We start from the raw sequence: 24,260 nt of genomic DNA on the forward strand, positions 1-24,260 counted from the left end.
ACTGGTAGGGTCACCCATAGTGGACAGGTCTCAGCTGAGATGCCAGACAAAGACAAACCACCTGATTCTGGACATTAGGAGATTGGCCTGATGTTTCTGGTAGAAGATCACAGTCTTATAATGATGGGAGCAACATCAGATCTGAATGAAAAAACTGATTATATATGTGACCCTGGACCACAAAACCAGTCTTAAGTCGCTGGGGTATGTTTGTAGCAATAGCCAAAAATACATTGAATGGGTCAAAATTATTGATTTTTCTTTTATGCCAAAAATCATTAGGAAATTAAGTAAAGATCATGTTCCATGAAGCTTTTTTGTAAAATTCCTACTGTAAATATATCAAAATGTAATTTTTGATTAGTAATATGCATTGTTAAGAACCTAATTTGGACAACTTTAAAGGTGATTTTCTCAGTGTTTAGATTTTTTTGCACCCTCAGATTCCAGATTTTCAAATAGATGTATCTCGGACAAATATTGTCCTATCCTAACATACCATACATCAATGGAAAGCTTATTTATTGAGCTTTTATATGATGAATACATCTCAGTTTTGTAAAATTTAACCTTATGACTGGTTTTGTGGTCCAGGGTCACATATGTGGAAGTCATCGATGGATTGATGAAAGCAACTGTTCAAACACAACATGGATGGCAACATTGTTACTAATATTAGTAAACTCATGTAAATACAGACAAGCAGTGAAAATTTAGGGGAGTAATTAATTTTGCTGTGAAACTTAAAAGTTTTGGTTTACATTGATAATTGATAATTAGTCGATTAAAATATTTATTCATAAGTATGATTCTTTAGAGTTAATCAGCATTATTCACAGATGCTGTAATTTGTCTCTATATGTTAGATTTATCTGTAATATACAGTTAACCTTCATCCAAAAAAGGTCAAAGGTCAAAATGTATTAAATTGTTTTTCAAAAGGATGTTTTCCCATGCTGACTTCACTAGTCCAGCAGTAGTTGGCGGTATACATCACTGTAGTCTAGTAGTATCCACCATAAAACACAGAAGAAGACCAACGATCTGACGTAGGTTGATGGTGTTATGTTGATATCTTTGATATCTGCCTGTTTCAGACATCTGAAAGTTGCCTTTCATTCAGCAGCTTTGCACATTACAATATTGCCATTTATCCTTATCGTACGGTTCAGTCTAAGTTAAGTTTTCGAAAGAGTTTACGAATGTACATAGAAATTGCACTTTACTTAAATTGTGAACCTACAGAATTAAACGTATTTTCTGACATAGACTAAAACGAAATATAACGTGTCCACATTTAATTTCTAAAATTTAGTACTTAGGTTTTTCACGATTCAGAAAAAGTCATGTTTATTCATAATTTTCTGAATGTGACGATATTTTAGGACTGTACATGACTGTAACGTTGCATGCTGGACTGAACACTGAAGTCGTTCTCAGCATTGACACAACCGAGATGAAATGATATGAACGAATCGTTTAGTAAACTGATTCAAGAGATTCGAGTCACTAAAATGAATCAAAATCCCAATCTCTGGAACGACGGACGAACTCCACCCACCGGAATTAACTTACACTATAACTAGAGGTCGTCCTCCTTGCAAATCCATAAAAAAGACAACATTACAGCCGAAATAAACAGAAAAGTTAATGTAAGTGCTTTAACGATCACACAGTGTTCACATTTCTGCTTATAGACCCTACTTCTTTCATGCCTTTTGCTTGTTTTGTTAGTACATTACCTTAAATGCATTTGGGTTCGCTTGTTAATAAATGCTTTTTATCATGATAACCTACATGTACTTTAGTACAATAGTTTTCGAGTAAAGAAAAACTTTCCCAAACCTGTAAATGATGTACAGTTTACTCAAGTACTTTACAACCCTGTGCGTTAGCTATCTAAAGAGAACTGATTTTCATAGGAATACCTAATGTTGTAAACGTGCAGACGTTTCAAGAGGGTGTAGTACATGTTGCGAAACATGATGAGCTTTGCAAATATGACCCTGGACCACAAAACCAGTCATAAGGGTGAGTTTTTTGAGATTGAGATTTATAACATCATCTGAAAGCTGAATAAATAAGCTTTCCATTGATGTATGGTTTGGAAGAATAGGACAATATTTGGAGATACAACTATTTGAAAATAATCTAAGGGTGCAAAAAAAAAAAAAAAAAAAAAAAATCAAGATATTCAGATAAATTAAGTTATTAGCAATGCATATGACTAATCAATTAAGTTTTGATATATTCACAGTAAGAAATGTACAAAATATCTTCATGGAACATGATCTCTACTTAAAATCCTAATGATTTTTCACAAAAAAAAAAAAAAAAAAAGAAAAGTATAATTTTGATTTATACAATGTATTTTTGGCTATTGCTACGGATATACCCTTGGTACTTATGACTGGTTTTGTGGTCCAGGGTCAGAAATATGGCATTTTTACTGTTTTTTTAATTTTAAACTGTCCCTATTTTTTATGAAAGAATATTACCTACTCAACTTTCTTTCATTAATTCTGGACTGACTATCCAGAATGTCTCGGGAGCAGCAGGCAGTTCAGCAGGCCAGGAAGGCTTTCTTGACTGGAAGATCTAAACCCCTGGACTACAGAATTAAACAACTTCAAAACCTAAAGCGATTCATTAAAGAAAAAACAACAGACATCACTAATGCCATGAGGAAAGACCTCCATAAGGTGAATCAAAATTGCAATCTCTGCATGTTTTATTTGGATGTGTGTTTGTATTGAACATAATAGCTGTGTTTTCACAGACTGCAAATGCAACACAGCTGTTTGAGATCCTTGGCTTGGAGGGAGAAATCAATCTGGCTGTCAGCAAGCTGGCTGAGTGGGCAGCTCCTCGTCCTGTGAATAAAAACCTTCTCACCATTGCAGATGATGTGTACATACAGCCAGAGCCTCTTGGTGTTGTGCTTATAATTGGGGCATGGAACTATCCAATAGCAGTCACCCTGCAACCCCTTGTGGGTGCCATTGCTGCAGGTAGATTTACCGTTTTACCTTTCTCTAAAGTAGTGCATAAAAATTATTGTGCAAACCATTTATGTGAGAAACAAATGCAACTATTCACTAATATTGCCTTTATATATTTGTCATTATATCTGAAAGCTGCTTCTGATCTTTTTGTTTCTGTAGGTAATGCTGCAGTTGTGAAACCATCAGAAGTGAGCTCTCACACAGCCAAAGTTTTGGAGCTCCTGCCTCTCTACCTGGACCCTGTAATATTTAATTCAATGACACTGTCATTTTTAAAGTGTTATTGTTTTTTCATTTTATTTGCTTAATTCTAACCTTAAAGGGATAGTTCACACAAAAATGTAAATTATGTCATTAATTACTCACCCTCATGTCGTTGCAAACCTTCCTTTATCTTCGGAACACCAGTTAAGATATTTTTGATGAAATCCGAGAGCTTTCAGACCCTGCATAGACAGCGACACAACTAACATGTTCAAGGCCCAGAAAGGTAGTAAGGACATCATTAAAATAGTGGTAAAACTATAATGTTATGAAGCTACAAGAATACTTTTTGTGTGCAAAGAAAACAAAAATAACAAATAGTTATTAAGTCATTATAATATAATAAGCATAAGTTGTTTTTGAATGTGGAAGTTGCGTCTATGCAGGGTCAGAAAACTAAGATTTCATCAAAAACATCTTCATTTGTGTTCCATGATAACTAAGGTCTTATGGTTTTGGAACAACATGAGAGCGAGTTATTAATGACAGATATTTCATTTCTGGGTGAACTCACCCTTTAATTCTATTATGTGTTCAGGAGATGTATCAAGTGGTGACAGGAGGGGTTCCAGAGACCCAGGAGCTGCTAAAGCAGCGTTTCGACCACATCTTCTACACTGGAAACAGCACGGTTGGGAAACTGGTTATGGAAGCAGCATCTCATCATCTCACACCAGTGACTTTAGAACTGGGTGGAAAAAGCCCCTGTTATATTGACAAGAACTGTGACATCAGAATTGCCTGCCGGTAAGTCTGCCATGAATTATATAAACTTAAAACTAAATAAACATATTAGATAATAACGTATTATATAATAGTATAATGTAGAGAATAACTGACGACTGGCCATTGAATTATTAGAAAAATCATGTACACCCAAGTTGGTAATGTGATGTGCTCACAACATGAATCAGATATTAGCTTTTTTAAAGGGTTAGTTCACCCAAACAATGAAAATTCTGCCATTAATTACTTACCCTCATGTCGTTTCAAACCCGTAAGACCTTTGTTTATCTTCGCAAATTAAGATATTTTTGATGGGTTCTGAAAGCTTCCTGACTCTCCATAGACAGCAATGCAACTGACACGGCCCAGAAAGGTAGTAAGGACATTGTTAAAATAGTCCATGTGACTCTTGTAAATGGTGGCAGAGACTGACGCAGAAGAAATTGTTGAATGAAGTCATTTGCTGCGTTCCAATTCGCATTCTATCCGTCCTAAATAGTATTCGAAAATAGAATTAGTATGTCCCAAATCGTAGTATGTTCAAAAAAGTATTCCAAAGATTCCCGGATGGTCTACTACTTAACTTCGGAATTCGAAGTGCGGATCAATGCACACTCTAACGGCTAAAATTGCCCACAACACATTGCGCGGTGAACGAGGATTCGATTAGAACTACAAACACGCTAAAAAGTGTTAAAAAACTACAAACAAGGAGGATATGCGCGACCAACGGACAGGTAGAGAGAAAGGGGTTTGAGTGATAAATTATCAATGTGTAACCTGATGAAAGAATTTTTTTTTTATGTTATCCGTGTTATATTTCATGTGCAGCAACATTATGAACTTTTATAATGATAGGTTTGGTCATTAAAGTTTAAATGCATAATTATGCAAACACAAAAGCAGAGTTCTCGGCATGAAAGACTCGTGCCTCTTCATTTCTCTCTAATATGGTAGGAAATGAAATTAAACGAAATGTAGATAATGTTAACTGTGATGATTGACAAGGCAGTTTAAACAGTGACAGGATTCAGGTAACTAAGCAACAGAGCGTCCGTTAAAGAAGCAGTTATGACGAAGTAGTATGTCCCAAAGCTTGCCTACTATTCTGCTACATACTCAAAAGTATGTACTTTTTCGTCACAAAAAGAGTACATACTTTTAGGGCATAGTATAAGTAGGCGAATTGGGACGCAGCAATTATTTTTGTTTTCTTTGCTGAAAATATTCTTATAGCTTCATAACATTAAGGTTGAACCACTGATGTCAATCGGTGTTTTAACAATGTCCTTACTACCTTTCTGGACCTGGGAACGTTTCAGTTACATTGCTGTCTATGCAGGGCAGAAAGCTCTCAAATTTAATAAAAAACAGAATGATAAGATTTGTTTTTTTGGTTTGTTTAGTGATAGTTGTTCATGAGTCTCTTGTTTGTAATGAACAGTTAAACTGCCCGCTGTTCTTCAGAAAAATCTTTCAGGTCCCACAAATTCTTTGCTTTTTCAGAATTTTTGTGTATTTGAACCCTTTCCAACAATGACTGTATGATTTTGAGATCCATCATTTCACACTGAGGACAACTGAGGGACTCATATGCAACTATTACAGAAGGTTCAAATGCTCACTGATGCTCCAGAAGGAAAAACAATGCATTAAGAGCCAGGGGTGAAAACTTTTGAACAGAATGGAGAGGTGTACATTTTTTTCTCATTTTGCCTAAATATCATATTTTTTTCACTTAGGCCTTCAGAAGCTACAGAAGATACTTGCATGTTTCCCAGAAGACGAAATCACTTAAATTACCCTGATCTTCAAATTAAAAGTTTTGACCCCCCAGCTCTTAATGTATTCTGCATAGACAACAACACAACTGAGACTGAAGTGGAAGTGAAGAAATTGTTGAATAAATTTGCTATTTTTGTTTTCTTTGCACACAAAAGTTGCGTTACTATCTATGTAGGGTTAGAAAGCTCTTGGTTTACATCAAAAATATCTTAAGTTGTGTTCTGAAGATGAACTAAGGACTGATGTGTTTAGAATGACATGATAGTGAGTAATTAATGACAGAATTAAAAATTTTGGGTGATCTTTTTAAGGATCTTTGAAATAACTGAAATCATTCTGCAAAATGATATGGACATGCGGTCAAGACCTGTTTTGAACATTTTTGAGTTATTAAAAAAGTGAAAATCAACCAGTTTTTTCAATATAATGCTGGTTCCCCAATGTTCTCGCATCCTTAGACGAATCACCTGGGGCAAGTATATGAACTGCGGCCAGACCTGCATTGCGCCTGATTACATCCTCTGTGAATCCAGCATCCAAGACAAAGTGATTAATGAGATCCACAATTGCATCCAGGTTTGTTCATATTTTAGATGCTATTGCTTTTATGACAGTGTGACTTTTTGTCCTCATTGTATTATTTATTCACTTACAGGAGTTTTATACGAATGATCCCAAAAGCTTTGCTGACTATGGACGGATTATTAACCAGCGGCATTTTAAGAGGATAATGGCACTTGTGGAGGGTAGCACAGTGGCTATCGGAGGAGACAGTGATGAATCGGAGTGTTATATTGGTATGTACTAATTTAGCAAACGTTAGGGAAACATGTCATGCTGTCGTGAGTTCACAAGTGTCCTGTGTGTACAGCTCCTACTGTTTTGAGGGATGTGACTTCAGGATCCAAAGTGATGCAGGAAGAGATCTTTGGACCAATTCTGCCCATCATCACTGTTAACGGCTTAAAAGAAGCAATTCAGTTCATCAACGAACGAGAAAAGCCTCTGGCACTCTACGTTTTCTCTCCTAGCAAAAAGGTAGGGTGATGCATTATTTCCACCAGCAGTTAAACAGCAATTGTACAATTTGTATTTTCTCGCAGGTCATTAAACAGATGATATCGGAGACGTCCAGTGGAGCGATTGTAGCCAATGACTGTCTGGTGCATTTCACCATAAGTGATTTGCCGTTCGGTGGGATTGGTGAGTATCTTTATTCATTTTCATAGCTTTCTAAATTAGCAGAAAAAACAACTCACATAATTGATTCATTATGTAATTGTAACAGGTAATAGTGGAACTGGTTGTTATCATGGGAAATACAGTTTCGATCAGCTAAGTCACCTTCGCAGCTGTCTTATCAAGAAGTTGAACATGGAGGGAGTGAATCAGATGCGCTACCCACCCCATACAACAGAGAAGTTACGCTGGGCCCGCATTTTACTCTTGAAGCAAGTTAATCTGTCTCGCTGGCGTCAAGTGGCACAGGTTGCTGTGTTTGCGGCACTGGCGGCCTTTGTGGTGCAGGTGAGATGTTTCCTACAAAGTACTTGGGTAAATGTAGCAAATAAGAGATAAACATAATATTTCCTATGGGATATTTCATAGTAGGCTACTTAAAATTAAAATATATGCATATACATACACCATTAAGATGTTTGGGGTTGCTGTTGTTTTTAGGGGTTCAAGCATGTAGTGCTGAAACCCTATTATAATTGTTAAAATGGCCAAGGATCAGCAGATCAATCCATAAGTCATAGGGACTTGTAAGTTGGAAGGATGGTAGTACTCACAGCATCTACAACGTCACCAAGGCTCGCCCCAAATGGCCTGACAGTGCTACAGCGATCAAAAGTACAAAATCGCTCCAAAACCATTCGACCTCAAGTGGCTTACGCAGGAAAAAAAATGCATGCCTCGGCTTTGTATGTCACCCGGCAAAATTTTTAGGTATTGTGCATTTTTTTTTTTTTTAAGTACTTTTGCAAACTTAGTTCTAGGTTTTTCGCCCGATCAGAACCACACCAGTGCAGGAAGATTCTTTGGAGAGTGAATATCAATAATTATCAAAAACAGTTTAACTTTTGACTCTCTGTCGTAAAGGGACGCCAAATTGTTTGAAAGGGGCAGGGCTGCCTTTACTAAAATAGCTATAACTTTTGAATGAAATGAGATCTTCACCTAACTGAAAACTCGTATGTAAGAGGTGAATCTGAGGTCACATTAAAAAAAGTTGTGGGAAAGAGAGAAGCACATTACTGCCATAATTACACAACATTTCGTCCTATAAACGTAAAATCGGTACGCACGGTCTTGGTCCAAAGTGCCACAACTGGCTATAAGGACCTTTGCTTATCTCAGAAAACATAGCCGCTATAGGCCGATGAACTTTGAGCACCTATAAGACAAGGTTGACAGAGGTCGCTCGGTTGGCCTGTTTGACTTATGACCCTAAAGGTCTGAGAAATTTAAAAAAAAAAAAAAAAAAAAAAAACGGTCACTGGGGGGAAGCAATATTGCATTTTTCAAGGGTGTAAACGATTGTATATTGCATGGTTTTTCACACATACACAAGATATTCATATCATACGATAGACCTCCTCATTCTGAAAAACTTTGCTCTAGAACCACTGTTTGTTAAATGATTGAGAAAATGTAGAAAACTAGTCCTAGGTTTTTCGCTCAAATCTGGAAAAAAAAAAACACTGCAGTACAATTCTCTAGACTCTGTAGGTCAATAATTATAAAAAATGTTGAAATTGACCCTTTTGGGAAGCTATAACCAGGTCTTTAGAAAAGGTGCTTGTCCAAATGTACCCAAGAGCCTATGAAGTCTAAACGAAATCTCAAAACTTCACAAAGCCTGCTGAGCACATGCGACAGGTGATTCTAGACAAGCATGCTAAGTTTTAGGGAGATCAGACCATAGCTAGTGCTATAACAGTCATAAACATTAAAAACAACATTTTTTATTTGAACATATTTTAAAATGTAATTTATTCCTGTGATGCAAAGCAAAGCTTTTCAGCAGCAATTACTCTAGTCTTCAATGTCACATGATCCTTCAGAAATCATTCTATGCTGATTTTTTGCTCAATTATCATCAACGTTGAAAACAGTTGTACTGATTCATATTTGGGTGATCCTTTAGTGAACAAAACGTTTGAAAGAAAAGTCACTTTTGATTAATTTAGTGCATCCTTGTTGAATAAAGTCACTTGGCTTGAGATCACCCGTTAAATGTTGTTCCTATGAAGATTGTAAAAAAGAAGCCTATGCTTTCTACAATGTAGATTGTTGTTAAACAATAATGCTGTATAATAATCCACTGTCTGATTTAGTCATAAATTATGTGCCTTGAATTGTCTTCCTGCTGTAAACCATTTCTGTAAACCATGTGTTTTGTGCTTTGCAGAGGTTTTTGCGACGATGAGGACAACCTGAAGATTGTCTCTTTGACCCGTCATCTTAGATGCCTTTTGATGTGGTTCCCTCTTCCATGTCCACCACACATCATCAGTCTCTTATCATATTAATTCATATGATATAGATTCATGTCTTTGTTACTTGGGACTTCTGTTAACAAGTAATATCATTAATCATTAATATGATGTAAAATCATAGGGTCTGATAGGGAGAGTAGAACTCTTGGTAATGTTTTATAATAACTTGAGTCACTATCAAGCATTATAAAATAAAGTAAAACCTTAATAAGAGTCTAACCATCTGAATTATTTATGAATGAATGAAAATTACAATAAATGTTGTACTATCAGTGTTTTGTGTGTCATGCTGAAAAAACACCATCACCTTTCTTTGCTGGGAAAAAATAAACAGCAGAAACCATCACAGAATTTGTAATGGTTTTACTGGTTGTAATGGGAATTATACTGGTTTTAATGGAAACTATATTGGTGCCTATTGGTCTCTACTGGTAATTGGTTGCCTTCTGTTGGTGGCTTGTTAAAACCACTAAATCCTAATGGTATATGTCACAAAACACACTAGAGGAAACCATTTTTAATGGTTAAAAGTTGGTTTGTAACAGCATTTGTAGTTCAAACCATTAGAATTTCTGTGATGGTTTCTATTGTGTTTTTTTTTTTTTCAGCAGGGATGTTACACCCACTTTTGTACCTCTGCTTTATAAAGAGCAGATAATTTTCCGTGATAAACGGACGTGTGTCCTGTAGGTTTAGCCGTACCGATGCGCCGCCCTCTGATGAGCATATAACCGGGGCTGTTGGGTTCTAATGTTTCGCGACGTCCCCGCACCGGAGCCGAGAAGCATTCCGCTATTCTGAACCTTTGCGAACTATTTTATGTAAGTATTAGACAAGATGTAAAGCGTGTTGACATATTTCCCGAATGGCTGCATGACTTCTATAAGCAGATTTCCGAATGTTTCATACATTTGCCGTGAACAAACCGTGCTAAAACGAAGATGTTGTTGGAATCTCCATAAATGTGCGGCTAGTTTAAATGTATTCCCAGCGGTAACATTTGTGACCAACTTTTGAGTTTCAAGAGTCTAAAAAGACTTCTTGTTCTGTTTTAAACCAAATTGTCAACTATGAGTGAAAGTGCACATTGTTTTGATTTTTTTGTGAACGTTTGTTCGTGCTAAACGGTCACGTGACCACAGCTGTCTAAAGTCGATTGTTCCCTAATGTCTGTAAAAAAGTCCATACTAGAGATACAACTACAATATTTGATGCATAGCATATTTAAAGACTCTTTTATTAATTATGCTGTGTTTCATTAAAAACATGATCCCAATTAATGTAAACATGTACAGATAGTTGCCAATAGTTAAATAAGTTATTAAAAATGTAGCTACTTTATTGTGCAGTGTTAATGGCAGGTCTTATTGAGTAATACTATTATGGTGTCCAGGAATACAAGGCAAAATGTTCATATTTCAGTTTCAAAATGTTTAAGAAAAGGCATGCAGTTCATGGTTAGTAATTTTTTAAATATCCAAAAATATGTAGCTGTTAAAGAAGAGGAAACGGTCCCACTTTACATTAGGTGGCCTTAACTACTATGTACTTACATTTAAATTAATCATTGGTACAGTGTACTTATTGTGTACATACATGATTTTACATTTTATATATTTTTAAAAACCTATATGTAATTACATTTCCGTAATTACCACTGTTGACCCATCCCTTACACCCTAACCCACCCTTAAACCTATCCATACCACCAAACCTGTCCCTAACCTTACCCATATCCCACCTTAATAGAAGCAAAAGTGTTTTGCAATGCAATATGACCACATTAAGTACATCATACTTATTTTTTATTGTAAGTACATAAAAGTTAAGGCCACCTAATATAAAGTGTGACCCAATATTTGATAAGTATCATATCAACATTTACAGATAGTTGCCAATAGTTAAATAAGTTATTAAAAATTTAGCTACTTATTGTGCAGTGTTTATGGCAGGTCTTAAGTACTATTGTGGTGACCAGGCATACAAGGCAAAATGGTAATATTTCAGTTTCAAAATATTTAAGAAAAGGCATGCAGTTCATGGTTAGTATTTTTTTTAATATACAAAAATATGTAACTATCAAAAAAAAAAAAAAAAGAAGAAACACATGGCCTTATTTGTTATTATACAAATACCTTAAAACAATAGACATACAAGAATATACTTTATATTATTCCACTACAAAGCTGAATAACAGATACATAATTCTATTTCTTTGATAGCTATAGAAAAAGATGGCATTTTGTTGAAAAGTGCACTTTGTGTATTTAAATTAAAATGTATTTTATAGAATTATAAGATTAATTCAATATGCCTCATTTTTAATGCAGTTATGGTCTTTCAACCAAAAATAACATTTTCAAAAAGGAAATTAAAATGGGAAGAATTTTGTCATCTATAAACACAGACACATCCTTCCACAGGCTTATAGACAGCTGCAATGCCTGAAAAGATGGTGCGTACTGTGTTGATTTAATTTCCAAAGAACAAAAAGAGCAGGTCAAATAAGTGTCCTTTTTACTTTTATAAAGAAAGTGTTTAACAGCATAAAATGTATGTGTTATCTTAATATTATGCACATTTATTTTAATTTGTGACCTTTTTTTTTTTTTTATAATAACCAAACAATTGAGATCACTAACAAACTTGGCTCAGTACATGATTTGGTGTCTGTCTTATATTAAAACAAAGCAAATAGCTTCATTATTATTTCTAACTTTTGAAAAACAAATCTTACCACGCACAATATTGACTGGGTTAAGTAAAAGTAAGTCAGGGTAGCAAGCTACACCTCTATATAGAGAAACATCCCCAGAATAAATATACACCCGTGCATGTCATTTTTTTAACTGAAGTTTAAATGATTTATAATAGGATATCCCTGACAATTTAACAACTCGTATATTTCTATCAACAAATCTTGATGATGAAAGACAGAGGGTTTCACAGGTGTTTTATCTATTAGTCACATATTAATAGGAAAAAAAAGGCCACACCGAGCTTGTTAAAGATAAAATCAGAGATAAAGTTCCATATCAGGAAATATTTTTTCACCAATAAATCTTAATAATAAATCTTAAAGTCTAAATAAATAAAGGCCAACATATGTCAACATTTTTATCTACTGTAGATGTGTAGAAGACGTAACATTAAACTTGTGGTGTTAAAATGCCTTCAGCTTTGGCCAGAAGTGCATGACCTCTAGACAAGTTTTTTTTAATGATCACTTTTCAGAAAAAAAAAAGTCCTCTTGAAACCACAAACCATTGTCTTTCAGTCCTTTGCAGTGTTCCACATAACATCAGTAATAAATACTAGCCAATGGAGATTCTGCAAGTGTGTCCATAGAGGGTTTTTTGAGCTAACTGGATAGTAAAATACCTTCATTTCAGAACTGATATGGTAATGGAAAGCTGAAATGATTTTAATGTTTTAATGGTCTGAAGATGAATTGTCAAGCCAATATTAATTTTAGTCAATTTTTAAGAAATGTAACTTTTCTGCTCAAATCTGTAGGAAATATAAATGGAGAAGCAGGTTGTGGATGATTTAAGGGAGGTCTTCCAGTCAGGCAAATCCAGACCCCTGGAGTACAGAAAACAGCAGCTCAGAGCCCTGCTCCGCCTCATCACTGAACGCCAAGCAGACATCGAACAAGCTCTAAAACAAGACCTCAACAGGGTACAGAAGCCATTTTCAGGATCAATGTTTTCTTTAAAAGCTATAAAGTATATTGTTTTTATTGTCTTTGGAGTCATTGAAGTCACTAAATCTATATTCCCACCATCAGAACACATATAACACTTCACTCTTTGAGCTGATCAGCATTGAGAATGACATCAAGTTGGCAGAGCGTGACATGGCAGACTGGGCAGCTCCTCAGCCGGTGAAGAAGAATCTCAACAGCGCACTTGATGATGTTTACATAAAGCCAGAACCTCTGGGTGTTGTGCTGATAATTGGAACCTGGAACTACCCTTGGGCCATGATCCTGCAACCCCTGGTTGGAGCTATTGCTGCTGGTAGTAGATTTTTTTTTGTGGCTAATTACAAGTTGTGTTCAGCCATGCTACTTCCACAATGTGAAGCATTTACAAACAGAAGACTAGTTCTGCTGGTACTGCTGGCATGAGTGCAGCTTGTTAGAATTACAAGAATTAGGATACAGGTTAAAAGTAAGGAGAACCTCGTAGCAGATCTAGACATGTGGTGCTGGGGAGGAGGGGTGTTAAAGCAAATTCTAATGCTGAGCTTGATGAGCTTGGGATGAAAATGATAAGGTTGTGCAGATAGGAATGAGAGCTCAATTGACTGCACTGCTGGCTTTGAAGAACCTGAAGAGTTTCGTGACTGAACTATGCATTTCTTTTAAAGACGGAGCAAGTTTTTGAAGAAAGAATTAAAGAAGATTAAAGAATAGGAATGTGACTTAAGAAATTAATAGTGGCATGTTAACGTTTATTCTCTTTTAGCTCATTAAAGGATTGGTTCACTCCAGAATTAAAATTTTCTGGTAATTTACTCACCCCCATAGCCTGGGTTTCCCCATCCTGCCTTGCGCAGCGCGATTTTATTCACGCTTCTAGTCTAGTCTGGAAACCATGGACCTAATTTTCACCTAAGATAGGGAACCAATCACAGAACGGGGAGGGAGCAGCAAGACGATGACGCCTTCTATGCGACTCACCGAAGCAGTTTGTTACTATGGATCCAGCATGGCAGCAGCCGCGAAGTTATCTTTCGTGTCTACACCGGACGCGACAAATGACATTAGAACCTATTATGCTGTCTACACTGGATGCGGCGAGACACGGCAAATCCCGACAGTAATCTGCTGCCGCGTTCTATTTATGACGTGCTCACACAAAAGTTTAAATGATTTGCAACGGTCGCCTTGTCGCGTCCAGTGTAGACAGACTTTAGCTGTTGCGGCGCGGCAACTGTCGCGTCCGGTGTAGACACGGTGTAGTGTTCGTAGTAGTTTAGAACGCAAGTTTATTTTGAAAAAAGAGCAACTTTTGGCGTTCGCTCTACCTACGTCATCCGGTATAATTGAAACGATTGGCTATGAACTACGCACAGGCGCATTTGATAGACATTCGTATCGCCCAATAAACGGCTCTGGACATTCGTAAACCACGCCTCAAATACGAGAAAATGAACATGTGGTTCCCAGACCACGAATCATGACGAAGTCATAACGTGGTCTGGCGTTAGCCAGGCTATCACCCCCATGTCATCCAAACTGTTCATGTCTTTCTTTCTTTAGTTGAAAATAAATTATGGTTTTTGAGGAAAACATTCCAGGTGTTTTCTTTATAAAGTGGACTTAAATGGGGATCAATGGGTTAAAGGTCCAAATTGCAGTTTCAGTGCAGCTTCAAAAGAGTTCTACACGATCTCAGCCGAGGAATAAGGGTCTTATCTAGCGAAACGATTAGTAATTTGATGTAACTTGATGTACTTGTAGAATGATGTACTTTTTAACCAATTGCTTGTCTTGCACTAGCTTGACTTCATGCATTACATTGGAAAGGTCACGCATGACGTAGGCGGAAGTACCGACCCAGTGTTGACAAATGGAACGTGCAAAGAAGTCGAACACCCTTTACAAAAAAAAAGGTAAAACAACGACGTTGGACAATTTTGAAGTTGGAGGAGAAAATGAGAGTCGAAGCATTTGTGGTTAAAAAGTACATAAATTTGACTTTTTTTTTTTTTTTAGAAAATGACAGATCGTTTCACTAGATAACACACTTATTCCTCAGCTGGGATCGTATAGAGTCCTTTGTAGCTACAACGAACCTGCAGTTTGGACCTTCAACCTGTTGATCCCCATCAAAGTCCATTATATGGAGAAAAATCCTGGAATGTTTTCCTCAAAGCTCTTAATTTCTTTTTGACTGAAGAAAGAAAGACATGAACATCTTAGATGACATGGGGGTGAATAAATTATCAGGAATTTTTAATTCAGGAGTGACCTAATCCTTCAAGAAACATCACAAACTCCAAATGAGATTTCAGCTGTTTTTCACTTCCTTTTGTTGTTTAGGCAATGCAGCTGTGGTGAAGCCATCGGAGCTGAGTGAGCACTCTGCTAGACTTATGAAAGAACTGCTTCCTCTGTATCTGGATAAGGTGTGTAAACTCATTTTGTTTTTATAATTTAGTGTCAAGGAAGTTTGCCAAACTTTTGGATCATTTTAGGAGATGTATCAAGTGGTGACAGGAGGGGTTCCAGAGACACAGGAGCTGCTGAAGCAGCATTTCGACCACATCTTCTACACTGGAAACAGCACGGTTGGGAAACTGGTTATGGAAGCAGCATCTCATCATCTCACACCAGTGACTTTAGAACTGGGTGGAAAAAGCCCCTGTTATATTGACAAGAACGGTGACATTGCTGTGGCATGCCGGTAGTATACAGTTTCATGTTAAAGTGATAGATCAGCCAAAAATGATAATTCATCATTTACTCACCTTTATGAGTTCCAAATATATTTTGAAAAAAGTCTCAGGGTTGATTTTGTCTATGCAAAGTAAATCAGTGGGATCCAGCTGTATTTTGGACCCCATTGACTTTTTTTTTTTTTTGACCTTTATTTATATAGCGCTTTTAACAATACAGATTGTGTCTGCACAGTATTTAAACAGCACAATAGTGTGTAAGTAACGCATTATTGTAAATAATCAATTTTCAGTTAAAGGCAGTTCATCAATGAATTCAGTGATATCATCATCCAGTTCAGTTCAAATAGTATACGATATCGCTGGAAAGTGTCCCCAACTAAGCAAGCCAGAGGCGACAGCGGCAAGGAACCAAAACTCCACAGGTGACAGAGATGGAGAAAAAAACCTTAGGAGAAACCAGGCTCAGTCGGGGAACCAGTTCTCCTCTGGCCAGACGAAACCAGCAGTTTGTACCAATGTCCGATTGTAGAGAACTCGTCAGGATCCTGTGGTGTAGCACCGATGGCCGTCTAGGTTGGCGAGGTCTTCATTGATGATCTGTCTCTGGAGCTCATCTGGTTGACATCCATGGCTATTGAAGTCATCTCCAGGTGGTGATCCATGATCTAAGCTGGGTACGGACTGGATCCGGGGGACTGCAGTGACCATCTGATCTGTATACAGGCTGGGTCTGGTGGCTACGGTGACCTCGGAATAAGAATGAAACAGACTAATATTAGCGTAGATGCCATTCTTTTTACGATGCAACGAGTGCATTAGATGTTATGGGAGGTGTTTTCGGTTCCGGTTGACCTAATTAATGCAGCCTAACAATCCTTTAACGGATTTGACTTATAGGAATGTGTTAATGTTTTATGTGTAAGCCAGGTTAAAGAGATGTGTCTTTAATCTAGATTTAAACTGACAGATTGTGTCTGCCTCCCGAACAGTGTTTGGTAGATTGTTCCAGAGTTTAATTCAATTTCTTCATGAGAGTGAGTAAATGATGACAGAATTTCATCTTAATACCTTTTTTGTAGTCTTATTGAATAATTTAAAGCTTTGGTAAACATTATCAGCTAAAATAACAGATTTTCAAATATCTTTATATCAGACGAATAACCTGGGGGAAGTTTGCAAATTGTGGTCAGACATGCATTGCACCTGACTACATTTTGTGTGAGCCAAGCATCCAGGACAGGATAGTTGAAGAGATTCAGAAAACACTACTGGTGTGTACTTTTTTTTTTCTTTAGTAATTGCACTCTGTTCACATTGGTAGTGAGACGTGATCTTGAATCTTATCTAATTTCAGGAGTTCTATCAAAAGGACCCTAAAAGCTCTTCAGATTATTGCCGAATCATTAATACACGTCACTTTGATAGAGTATTGGCTCTAATGAATGAATGCACTGTTGCTCTTGGAGGAGAAAGTGATCGCTCACAATGCTACATAGGTAAGAACAACTTTTATTGCCAATAATAAAAGATTGAGTTTTATCAGTTGAGTGTAGTACATCAAAATGTGTTTTTCTTCCCCACCAGCTCCTACAGTTCTGAAGGATGTTTTACCCCACTTCAAAATCATGCAGGAAGAAATCTTTGGACCACTGCTGCCTATCGTCACTGTTAATGGCTTGAGTGAGGCCATCAATTTTATCAACGCTAAAGAAAAGCCATTGGCGCTCTATGTGTTTTCCTCTGATAAAACGGTATTGTTTTGATGACCTATGTTTCTTGTGAAGTAGACGTTACAGTTAATTCAATTTCAGTATATACTTTTGTTCGATTTAGGTGATTAAGCGAATGTTAACTGAAACCACCAGTGGAGGAGTGACTGTAAATGATGTCTTGATGCACTACACTGTCGATACCTTACCTTTTGGAGGTGTGGGTAAGCCAACCAATAAGACTCAAAGACAATCAAAACAATATTTTATTTGTGAACTTATGTTCAGCTATTCTTTTTAATAGTCAACTTTTAACTATCATTGAATTTTTCGGGTCATCGTTATCAATGCTCGGTAAATATTGGTCACAGACACGGAAATTTACTTTAAATTTCACCAAGTTGATTACTTACTAAAAACTAAAAAATAATAGTTGAAGTTATAAAAATGACCTCATTCAAAAGTTTACATACACTTGATTCTTAATACTGTGTTGTTACCTGAATGATCCACAGCTGTGTTTTTGTTGTTGTTGTTGTTGTTTAGTGATAGTTCGTTACAAGTCCCTTGTTTGTCCTGAACAGTTAAACTGCCCGCTGTTCTTCAGAAAAGTCCTACAGATTCTTTGGTTTTTCAGCATTTTTGTATGTTTGAACCATTTTTCAACAATGACTGGATGATTTTTAGAACCATCTTTTCACACTGAGGACAACTGAGGGACTTATATCCAACTATTACAGAAGGTTCAAATGCTCACTAATGCTTCAGAAGGAAACTCAATGCATTAAGAGCCAGGGGGTGAAAACTTTTTTGAATTTGAAGATCAGGGCAAATGTAACTTATTTTGTCTTCTGGAAAACATATTAAGCTAGGGTGACCACATTGTAGTGTTCAAAAAAGAGGACATAGAACGGTTAGAAAGCAAAACAGGTAGAATGCATAATGTTTCAATACAAGCATTTCAGTCAAATGGAATTTATGCAATATTTTAAACTTTAAACCCACGGGATAAAATCCTCGGCATATTGATAGCGACTCTGTGATGCGCAAAGATTATATTCAACATTAGAATGTTTGCAGGAGGGGGATTAAGAAAACAGTCCTTCGCAAAGTTTTAATACAAAAACGCACACAATGAAAGGCTGTAGAAAGCAAAAGCCGAATTCCAGACTTTTTTGGCGATTTAGGAATCCCAGCCGTACGCATTTTTCCAAAAGTCCAAAAATAAGACATTTCCGGGGAAAAGATTACATATGGTCACCCTAATATAAGCATCTTCTGTAGCTTCCGAAGGACAGTGCTAAATAAAAAAATATGTATGATATTTAAGCAAATTATGTAACTTCATTCTGTTCAAAAGTTTACACCCCCGGCTCTTATTGCATTGTGTTTCCTTCTGAAGCATCAGTGAGCGCTTGAACCTTCTGTAGTAGTTGTGATAAGATGGTTCTCAAAATCATACAGTCATTGTTGAAAAGGGTTCAAATACACAAAAATGCTAAAACCCAAAGAATTTGTGGGTTCTGAAGGATTTTTCTTAAGAACAGCAGGCAGCTTAACTGTTCAGGACAAACAAGGGACTCATGAACAACTATCACTAAACAAAAAAAAACAAACAGCTGTGGATCATTCAGGTAACAACACAGTATTAAGAATCAAGTGTATGTAAACTTTTGAGCAGGGTCATTTTTATAAATGTATTATTTTCTCATGAGGACTATATGTCAACGTCTTTTATAGTGTGACGGGGTGAAAGAATCACAGGACAGAAAACTCAGTTGAAGCCCCGGAGGGTGGATTTTATTTAACAGAGAAAGGGTTTAAATACGGTGAGTGATGCTTGTGGTGGGGCGTGCTCGCAAAGTCTTCGTGCTTGTAGTGAATCCTGTGAACGGTGAAGTGGGAATCAGTCTTCAGCTGCTCTCTGTAGAGTAAAGGGAAAGAAAGTGTTAGCATGTGAGCTCTCTGGAGATCTCCTCTCACTGTGAGCCGGCAGAACGCCGCTTATAATGACGCCGGTTGACGAGCTGCAGCTGAGACCGATTTGCGTGTGATGAGCGTGAGAGAGTTGAGCTCGTCTGTTTCCAGGGCTACGCTGATGATCCATCGGGGCGCTCGTCACAATAGTTTTATGATTCTGCAAGGAGTGTGTAAACTTTTGACTTCCACCTTTATCTGTTTGTCGTAACCTCTCCATTTCTTTCTTTCTCTTAAGGAAACAGTGGAATGGGCAGATATCATGGGAGACACACGTTCGACCAGCTGAGTCACCATCGGGCCTGTCTCATCAAGTCTTTTGCTATGGAGAGTTTGAATGACGCCCGTTACCCTCCACTAACAGCAGCCCGACTGCGTAAGGCCAAGTTTTTCATGCAGCATCGCTTGTGCAGCTGTAGTGGCGTATGTGTGTGGGCCATCATCGCAACCTTATTGGCAATTGGTCTGCTTGTTGCCTTACTAGTTGTGCTGCTATAGGTAAGAACAATTTTACAGCTTCTACAATGGCATTGTTGAATTCTTGATTCTGATATGTTAAACCAACCTGATCTCATGACGAAAATGTACCTGTGGGAACTTTTTTCACAAGACACCACGGGTGTGTTTTTGATTAGTAATGTATCATTGACTTTTTTTCCATATTTATGCATTTTATGTCATGGTTTTATACACGAATAGCATGTGATTAAACGTCCTGTCACGGTTTGTCTGTTTGGTTAATGAGTATTTCCCAACAGACTGCTGTTTGGATCAAGCTTCGTTTAATTACTGAAGGCTTTCCATTTTTCTAACAATGCATGATTGTTCATAATCAACGTTCCTTCCCATTTCCACAGAAGACGCCAGTTTGAAGCAACAGATTCCTCTGCCTACACTGATGTTCAACTATTTTGCTCTTTAGAATCATTTTAATATCATGTAAAATGCTTGGATCATATGTTTGTACAAATATTCATAATTCTAATTCTAACAGTGTTTAAATTATATTCTTTTTCAGTACACTAAAAACTTCTAAATACACTTAATAAGGCTTTTACATGGGTTTTCCTATACATGTAGAGAATCCCACCTGCTGAATTGTGCAGAATCTGCACATTTACATCTAAATGGACAAGTTAGCATTATTTCTGTTATGTAGCAGTACAATGGAAGCATTGTTCTCCATTGTTCCTGTTGTTATTCAGCTAATCTTCTTAATGCGGTAGACTTTATAGAGGGCTTTAGCACATGAGCTTTCCTCTACATTTTAACAAATGTTTACTAATTACTATTACTACTTCTTGTAGTTGTTATCTAACATTTGATATAATATTAGTCATGTCTAGTCTAAAACAATGATGATTGAATCTACTGAAATACTAGACAACAGAGAACTCTGTATGATATAGATTGTCCAATAATTTAAAATATATATTGTATTTTTAATAATTTGTTATTAATGATCTATTTTTGTATTTAATGTTGATTAAATTTTATAGGCAACCATTTCAGTATACGCTACCAGTTAAAAGTTTTTGAACAGCAAGTTTTTAATGATTTTTAAAAGAGGGCTCTTCTGCTCAGCAAGCCTATTTCTAGTTAAATATATTTTAAAATGTAATTTATATATATATGATCAAAGCTACATTTTCAGCATCATTACTCCAGTCTTCAGTGTCACATGATCTTTCAGAAATAATTTTAATATGCTGTTTTTTATTATTATTATTATCAATATTTAAAACAGTTGAGTACTTTTTTTTTTTCAGGATACTTTGAATAGAAAGATCCAAAGATCAGCATTTATCTGAAATAAAAAACCTCTGTAACATTATTATACTATACCGTTTAAAAGCTTGGAGTCTGTTTATTATTTATTTTTTGTTGTTGTTGGGAAAGAAATTGTAGTAATTATTACTTTTACTTAGTGTGATGATAAAGAATCTTATAAAAGACTTCTGTTTCAGATAAATGCTGTTTTTCTGAACTATTCCTCAAAAGAAACCTGAAAAAATGTGACTCCGCTGTTTTCACTGATGATATTAATAAATGTTCAGAATATTAAAATGATTTCTGAAGGAACATGTGACTGGAGTAATGATGTTAAAAATTCAGCTTCAAATTCACAGGAATAAATTACATTTTAAAACATAATTTAAATAATATTTAAAATATTTTTAAATAGTAAAAATATTTCAAAATTTCACTGTTTTGCTGTGCTTTGGATCAAATAAATGCAGGCTTGGTGAGCAGAAGAGAGAAAAAAAATCCCACTGTGCAAAAACTTTTGACTGGTAGTGTAATTGTACAGATTACAACAGCTTGACCTGATCCCGACTTCAATTCATGTATACATCTGCCCTCAATATCCAGCAGATGGCGCTGTCTTATAATTTATCTTTTTGAAAACTTGGACGTCTGCAGCTTCATCAAAAAATCAACAAAATGAAAACAAAATGTTTTAATCTGTTATCATTAATCCTACTGCTGTTTCAGGCACGTTCTCCTTAAATATAATCATAATGAACCCGTTCGCTATGGCAAAGTGTCAAACTCTGCTCAACCAATAAAGTAAATTACTCTATGAAATTCGTGTTTTTCTTCTTTGAATGAATTAGCTAAAACTAGTTTAATTTATTGTATATTTTTAACACAATATTGCAAGCCCAAGTCTGTATTTTCTTTGGGTTTGGTTTAGCTTCCTCCTCAGGCGTCTATCTGTCAAAAAGCTTATATATTCTTCCACATATTCCTACACAATCTGTCTTAAAGCTAGTCCATATAATATTCACATAGCTGCTGGCAAGTATACACATCTGCAGTAGTTTGTCAAACTCAATACATTTGTCAGACAGGCAAAATGCTGATGTTTGCCAAAATGCTCAAAATTGCTGGAAATTATCAGTATTTCTCAGTAAACAAAACTGTTACTGTTGTTTAGGAATGTAAAGATTAACAAAATGCCACTGAAAAGCTAGCGTGACAGTGGGATTTACAGTATTTAGCAGGGTTCACCACGGTCCATGATAGATTCCATGCATTACTGCCTGAAGGGGCGTTCACACAGACAGCCATTTAACTGTTAGAGGTCATCAACTCGCTGTACTGCTAGTATGCATTCCTGCCTGACTGCTGTATCCAGCAGCAGTGTGTGTGTGTGTGTGTGTGTGTGTGTGTGTGTGTGTGTGTGTGTGTATTCCCATTGGGAGTCACAGAATCTCATTACCGCACATTCACATAAGCTTCAACTTGAATTATGTTCGTTGAGCTATCTATTTATCAAAGAATCCTGAAAAAAATAATGTAACACTGTTTCCACTGTTTTCAACATGAGTAATGTTTCAGATGTTTCAAATCAGCAAATTAGAATGATTTCAGAAGGATCATGTGATGCTGAAGTCTTGGAGTAATGATGCTGAAAATTCAGCTTTGCATCACAGGAATAAATTGCATTTTAAAATATCTTCAAATAGAAAGCAGCTTTTTAAATAGCAATAATATTTCACAATTTTGCTGTTTTTACTGTATTTGTAATCATATAAATGCAGCCTTGGTGACTGGTGAGCATAAGAGCCTTCTTTAAAAACGTTGAAAATCGTACCAATCTCAAACTTTTAAATGATAGCATATCTACTTGAATAGGACACAAACAATTTTGTAACTAGAACAGAACTAGAATGAATATATGTTTTGTATATATCATAACTGCTGTGCAATGCACAATTATGAAAGGCCATTTCTGGCACTGAATTAAAAAAAATGTTATTGCGATTTACCTCACAATTCTGACTTTTTTCCCCTCAGAACTGCGTTATACAAACTCGCTTTTCTCACAATTGCGAGTTATAAAGTCAGAATTGCAAGATATAAACGCGAACATATCAGTCTTTTTTTTCCTCCTCAGAACTAGACTCTATAACTCGCAATTGTGAGTTTATATCTCACAATTCTGAGAGAAAAAAGTAAGAATTTCGAGATACAATGTTGCAATTGCGAGAAACAAAGTAATAATTTTCTCGCAATTGCGACTTTGTATCTTGCAAATCTGACTTTATCTGCCAACTGCTAGTTTGTCTTTTTTTCCTCCTCAGAACTGGACTTTATAACTCGCAATTGAGAGTTTATATCTCACAATTCTGACTTTTTTTCCGCAGAACTGCATTTTGCAAACTTGCATTTTTGACTTTTATCTTGAATTGTGAGATATAAACTCACAATTGCAAGATATAAAGTCAGACTTGCAAGATATAAACTTGCAATTCGGAGAAATAAAGTCAGAATTACATGATATAAACTCGCAAAAAGTATTTTTTTCCTCCTCAGAACTGGACTTTATAACTCACAATTGTGAGTTTACATCACACAATTCTGAAGAAAAAAAAGTCAGAATTGCGAGATACAAACTAGGAATTGCAGGATAAAAAGAATTTTGAGATACAATATTGCAATTGCAGTATTCTCGCAATTCTGACTTTTTATCTAGCAATTGCTAGTTTGTCTTTTTTTTTTCTCCTCAGAACTGGACTTTATAACTCGCAATTGTGCGTTTATATCTCACAGTTCTGAAAAAAAGTCAGAATTGCAAGATAAAAAGTCGCAATTACCTTTATTTTTTTATTAAGTGCGGAAACAGGCTTCCATGCAAAATCCTCATCTAGTCTCTGTTTTAGCAATCGTGTGTCCCTCTGGATCTGTATTGCTTTCTGTCATCTGTCCTCATCTAGTCTGTGTAAAAAAAAAAAAAAAAAAAAAAAAAAAAAATGAAAGACAGAAATCGAAGGCAAATCTCTCCTCAGTCTCACGGCTCCAGTGTTTCAGTTTCCATGGAAACACATTAACCCCTAACCTTGGCATGTTAGGTGGCTATGAATGTGAGCGCT

General features: G+C 36.2%; 2 protein-coding genes across 2 annotated transcripts; both read left to right on the plus strand.

Moving 5' to 3' along the window:
• Nucleotides 1-1,419: 1,419 nt before the first annotated feature.
• On the plus strand, nt 1,420-9,558 carry aldh3a2a (aldehyde dehydrogenase 3 family, member A2a). The gene is made up of 11 exons (XM_073817489.1): nt 1,420-1,652; nt 2,540-2,702; nt 2,780-3,011; nt 3,165-3,247; nt 3,808-4,016; nt 6,239-6,356; nt 6,436-6,577; nt 6,652-6,818; nt 6,884-6,983; nt 7,069-7,307; nt 9,196-9,558. Exons 2-11 carry the CDS (start codon nt 2,541-2,543, stop codon nt 9,211-9,213), a joined length of 1,470 nt encoding a protein of 489 aa, XP_073673590.1. The 5' UTR covers nt 1,420-1,652; nt 2,540; the 3' UTR covers nt 9,214-9,558.
• A 439-nt stretch (nt 9,559-9,997) lies between these two features.
• aldh3a1 (aldehyde dehydrogenase 3 family, member A1) lies at nt 9,998-21,969 on the plus strand. The gene is made up of 11 exons (XM_073817886.1): nt 9,998-10,104; nt 12,800-12,964; nt 13,074-13,305; nt 15,336-15,421; nt 15,491-15,699; nt 16,848-16,965; nt 17,049-17,190; nt 17,279-17,445; nt 17,528-17,627; nt 19,619-19,878; nt 20,238-21,969. The coding sequence occupies exons 2-10, from the start codon at nt 12,809-12,811 to the stop codon at nt 19,876-19,878; spliced, it is 1,470 nt and encodes a 489-aa protein (XP_073673987.1). The 5' UTR covers nt 9,998-10,104; nt 12,800-12,808; the 3' UTR covers nt 20,238-21,969.
• The last annotated feature ends 2,291 nt before the right edge of the window (nt 21,970-24,260 follow it).

Source organism: Garra rufa, chromosome 14, assembly GCF_049309525.1.
Source record: "Garra rufa chromosome 14, GarRuf1.0, whole genome shotgun sequence".
NCBI lineage: Eukaryota > Metazoa > Chordata > Actinopteri > Cypriniformes > Cyprinidae > Garra > Garra rufa.

Coding starts and splice junctions, on each gene's coding strand:
- aldh3a2a (XM_073817489.1), top strand. CDS start 2,541: ATGTCTCGGGAGCAGCAGGCAGTTCAGCAGGCCAGGAAGGCTTTCTTG. Junction 3,012..3,164: donor TGTGGGTGCCATTGCTGCAG/GTAGATTTACCG, acceptor TTGTTTCTGTAG/GTAATGCTGCAGTTGTGAAA. Junction 6,984..7,068: donor TTTGCCGTTCGGTGGGATTG/GTGAGTATCTTT, acceptor TAATTGTAACAG/GTAATAGTGGAACTGGTTGT.
- aldh3a1 (XM_073817886.1), top strand. CDS start 12,809: ATGGAGAAGCAGGTTGTGGATGATTTAAGGGAGGTCTTCCAGTCAGGC. Junction 15,422..15,490: donor TTCCTCTGTATCTGGATAAG/GTGTGTAAACTC, acceptor GGATCATTTTAG/GAGATGTATCAAGTGGTGAC. Junction 17,446..17,527: donor TGTTTTCCTCTGATAAAACG/GTATTGTTTTGA, acceptor TGTTCGATTTAG/GTGATTAAGCGAATGTTAAC.